The sequence below is a fragment of the Eurypyga helias genome, unplaced genomic scaffold (genome assembly GCF_000690775.1).
Source record: "Eurypyga helias isolate BGI_N326 unplaced genomic scaffold, ASM69077v1 scaffold44853, whole genome shotgun sequence".
NCBI lineage: Eukaryota > Metazoa > Chordata > Aves > Eurypygiformes > Eurypygidae > Eurypyga > Eurypyga helias.
In genome coordinates, this window is record NW_010243931.1 from 19,138 (window position 1) to 23,707 (window position 4,570).

At 53.9% G+C, this 4,570-nt stretch overlaps 1 protein-coding gene across 1 annotated transcript; it reads right to left on the minus strand.

Moving 5' to 3' along the window:
• Positions 1-269: 269 nt before the first annotated feature.
• Positions 270-4,546, minus strand: GOT1 (glutamic-oxaloacetic transaminase 1, soluble; the record flags this gene model as incomplete). Its single annotated transcript, XM_010149580.1, has 8 exons — positions 270-955; positions 1,231-1,373; positions 1,487-1,652; positions 1,788-1,938; positions 2,524-2,628; positions 2,824-2,936; positions 3,141-3,264; positions 4,256-4,546. Coding segments are annotated over 8 exons (1,233 nt in total), but the record flags the coding sequence as incomplete, so codon positions are not given.
• Between the last annotated feature and the right edge of the window lie 24 nt (positions 4,547-4,570).

The window sequence follows — 4,570 nt, forward strand, 5'->3', positions numbered from 1 at the left end:
GGGCAGAAAGACGAACACAGGCATGGGAGGAACCGGTCAGCTTCCTGGGCACTCACAGGGAGCTCTCAGTGGCACACCCCCAGTATGACTGTTCCCCACTAGTAGTAACCATGATCATCAGAGATACAACACACCGTAAGGGAGAAAGGGAAAGCCTCGAAACACACTGCGTAAGGCCCAGAGGACAAACCAGGATGCTGAGTCTTTAACCTCAGCCTGGGAAGAGGGTAGTGCGGCCTGAAGGCACGACATAACACACGACAGGGGTACAGTTCAGCGACGGAGGTTTAATTTTCTGTCAGCAACGCAAAGAAGCAATTATCACAATTACGAATATTTGCTCGCATGAGGCTCAGAACTCGGGGAGGGGGGAAAGCCAGCGACAGCTTCGCACCTCCCCAAAATACTACCGAGTGACATTAGTTCACAAGCCATATGAGATCCCAACCGACTGGGCTGTTATCCCACAGCGCATTGCACTGGCACCGGACTTCGCCTAGATCAAACCGATCGGTTACACGGAGTTGATTTGGATGTGCTAAAGATGCAGCTCTAAGCGCTTGAAGACCAGGCTGCTGTCAGACAAACAAGAGCCAAGGCAGCTCATGCTGTCCCCACCCTCCTGGGGGCACTGGCTTACCATCCTGCACGGGGTACTTCAGAAAGGTCAAAAGATGATTATCCCTGATTGAGCTACTGCTCCTGTCTTTATTAACCCCAAGAGGTGTGGGACAAGGCAAGCCATGAGCAGGGAAAGACATGGACTACACACTACAGCTTTGGTGACTTCATGTAAGTTTGGTTGTTCATGTGCTTCATTGGATTTTTGTGACGGCTTCATGGATGGACTTGGCCACATAGTCCAGGTTCTTGGTAGTCAGGCCACACATGTTGATGCGCCCACTAGCCATCAGGTAGATGTGTTTTTCCTTGATCATGTACTCCACCTGCTTAGCTGTGGAAATAATTGGACATTGGGTCAGCGCAGTGACCCCACAGCTCAGAAAAGCCCGAAGAACCAGTTGGGGCTGCCTGACTCACAACAAAAAACTTCCAGCACTAGGCACTAAAATGCTGTCTGACGCTTCGTCCCTGCCTAGTCAGAGAGGACACTGCCGGGACTCCAGCGTGGTCCCCAAGAGATTCCTGTCTGGACTGCACCCACCCAGTTCACCCTCAACAAAACTGTCCTCACCCACTCCTCCCTTCACCAGGCCACTCGGTACTTACGGTTCAGCCCTGTGAAGCTGAACATGCCGATCTGCTCTGTGATGTGGTTCCAGGTGCCTGGGGTCCCAAGGGATTCCAGGCGAGACCGCAGCTCTGACCGCATCAGCAAGACCCGATCTGCCATCGTCTTCACGTTGTCCTTCCTGTGGCAGACAGGAAGCAGAGCATGAGGACGGCCACCTGTCCGGTTTGAAACCATCTGGCCAAGCTTGCCCCTCTTCTCCTCCCCTCTCCCACCAATCCTGGCAACACGTACCACTCGGCAAAGAGCTGCGGGGAAGAAAGCGTAGTGGCCACGATGCGCGCTCCCTGGGAGGGAGGGTTGGACCAAGTGGTGCGCACAATCTTCTCCATCTGGGAAAGCACACGCTGCACGTTGTCTGCATCCTTCCCCACCACGGTCAGGTTCCCCACACGTTCATCTGTGGACAAGCCAAGAGACCTGAGCCATCGATCCCACACATCGTGGCAAAGCAGAGCTCTCCCCACCCCCCAGCATGCCAGCCCCATCTGTCTGGGTACGATGCTACTGGGCTAGCTTACTGCCAGACACTCACTGTAGAGCCCAAAGTTCTTGGAAAACGACTGTGCACAGAAGAGCTCAAAGCCCTCGGAGACAAAGTATCGCACAGCCCAGGCATCCTTGTCCAGGCTGCCAGAGGCAAAACCTTGGTACGCCGAGTCGAAGAACGGAAACAGGAACCGGCGCTGCAAGGAGGAACAGTGTTAGAGGGAAACCCCTTCCCCACAACCTTCACTTTACCCCCCGCTGTCCCCATAGGAGGGAAAAATGACCATTGAGCTTCCAAGCGAATACAAAGGAAACACGGTCTAGCAACACCAGACTGAGATATTTTCTGTCTACTGTCGTAAAAAAAAAAAAAAAAAAGGAAGACTGAAGTGATCCAGAAAAGGTCAAACTGCAGGAGAACACTGCATTTAAGGACACAGGCACAGGATATGCACCACCTTAGATCCTACTATCCAACACCTGTGAAAAGCAGGTGCCTGTGGACAACCTTTCCAGCATGAGAAACATCACTGCAGCCCATACCACAGAGTTTAAAAGCAAGAACTTGGAGGCACAAGCAGAACTGGAATGCTCCTATCCCCTGAGCACAGACAACCAGCACCCTGTCAGCCTGTCCCTTCAACACCTGCCCTGCAGGACTCTTGCAGCTCCTGACACATCTCATGCCATTCCCTAGATCCCATTTTGGACGCAAGTGCTCTGGCTGGCTCAAGAGCTATCTGTCCCCTCAGCACTGCTTTAGCCCCAGCAGCAGCCCATACCTTCATAACAGCAGCAATCTGCTTCCACTGGTCAGGAGTAGGGTCTGTGCCTGTTGGGTTGTGTGCACAGGCGTGGAGGATGAATATGGAGAACTCCGGGGCTTTCTGAGGAGAGAGCAGGTCTTGGTCACACACATGGACAAGACTGGGTACCCACGGCAGAGGGAGAAGCCCTGAGCTGCTCTGGACACCATCAGTCTCTTTAGTGGAGATCCACTTCCAGGCACAGCACACAAGAGCCCAGAGAGCTGCTGACAGCACAGAACCAAACTCAGCCCATCCCATACTAGTTCTACTCACCTCCATGTCACCCAGCAGCCCCTGGAGATCCAGGCCCCTCTTGGCAGCATCCCAGTAGTGGTAGGTTCTAATATCTTTAAAGCCAGCATCCACAAACACAGAGTTGTGGTTCTCTGAGGAAAGAAATCACTTTTCAGAACAGCAGGCCCCAACTCCAGGGAGCCACCTTCTCTAGTCCCAGTATCTCCCTTTCTCCACAAGAGGAAGGCCCCTCTCCCGCTGCCCAGGCCCCCTGCAAGGCGTTCAGCTGTGCCCACTTGCCCACTGACCCACAGGGCCCCCTTCATGGAGACGGCAGCACCGATGACAGCACTCACCCCAGGATGGAGCAGAGATGTAGACCGGAGTCGCCGTATTGTTGTTTCCATTGTACCACCGCCTCAGAAACTCTGCGCCGATACGCAGAGCGCCTGTCCCACCCAAGGACTGAACGCTTCCAATCTGCAACAGAGAGAGTTCCCACCAGAGTCCACCCAGGTCAGCCCAGCAATCAGTGCAGAGAACAGGGGCGTTTGCAAGAATCATAGAATGGTTTGGGTTAGAAGGGACCTTAAAGATCATCTAGTTCCACCCCCCCTGCCATGGGCAGGGACACCTTCCACTAGACCAGGTTGCGCAAAGCCACATCCAGCCTGGCCTTGAAGACATCCAGGGATGGGGCATCCACAGCTTCTCTGGGCAACCTGTTCCAGTGCCTCACCACCCTCTCCATGAAGAATTTCTTCCTGATATCTAATCTAAACCTCCCTGTTTTCAATTTGTACCCATTACCCCTTGTCCTGTCACTACAGGCTCTTGTAAAAAGTCCTCTCCCAGCACCCTTGTAGCCCCTTCAGATACTGGAAAGCTGCAATGAGGTCTCCTCGGAGCCTCCTCTTCTCCAGGCTGAACAAGCCCAATTCTTGCAGCCTTTCATCATAGGAGGCTGCAAGAGCGAGACAGTATCCCAGACGTGCTCCTTGGGGTCACCCCAGCCAGGACACCACCCCCTCCCAGTGGTCTTCAACCTCCATGCGCGCTCAGGCGCAACATAACACCTTCTACAGTTAGAATAAATAGACTCCAGGTAATCCTGTTACTTCTTGGCACAGAGCAGAATCTCAGCTAATAGCTGGTTTCAGGAACAGTGGTCTGTCATCTGACTTCAGTTTCTCTTCATCTTTTAAATGGTTGCCCCATGAAACAAATATATTCAAATCAAAGCCCTTGTTCGGTCTTTCCCCAAATCTACAACTACTTGTACAAACAAGTACACGGGAGCATCAAGTAGCCTACAACCATTAAAGACCACGTCAGAGAAATCCCTAAATCCTGCCAAAATGCCATTACTCCACATATTTGTGCTCTTTTGCTTGATCTGCTAGACAGACACCCCAGGGATCCCAGCAGCTCCATAAGCAAGGAGCAGCCTCTCTCCCTGTCCACCACCTACCCGGTTCTCCTTGATAGCAGGGCTGTCGTCACCCAGGGCGATCCGGGAGGCGTTGGCCCGGAACTCGGGCAGACCCAGGATGGGCAGGTACTCGTGGTTCAGGCTGTTGTCATTGGCGATCATCTGCTCCACCTTCTTCACCACCGGCAGGACCCATGGCTGCCCCTCGTCCGTGCGGTAGGCTGCGAGGAGAGGGAGAACCGTCCTTCCTTTCCAAACCCGGGTGCTCGCTGAGCCTCCCGGCCCCCGCAGGAGCCTGGTCGGACACCGGCGCCAGAGGACGAAGGGACAGGCCGGCGCTGGCGCCACGCGACC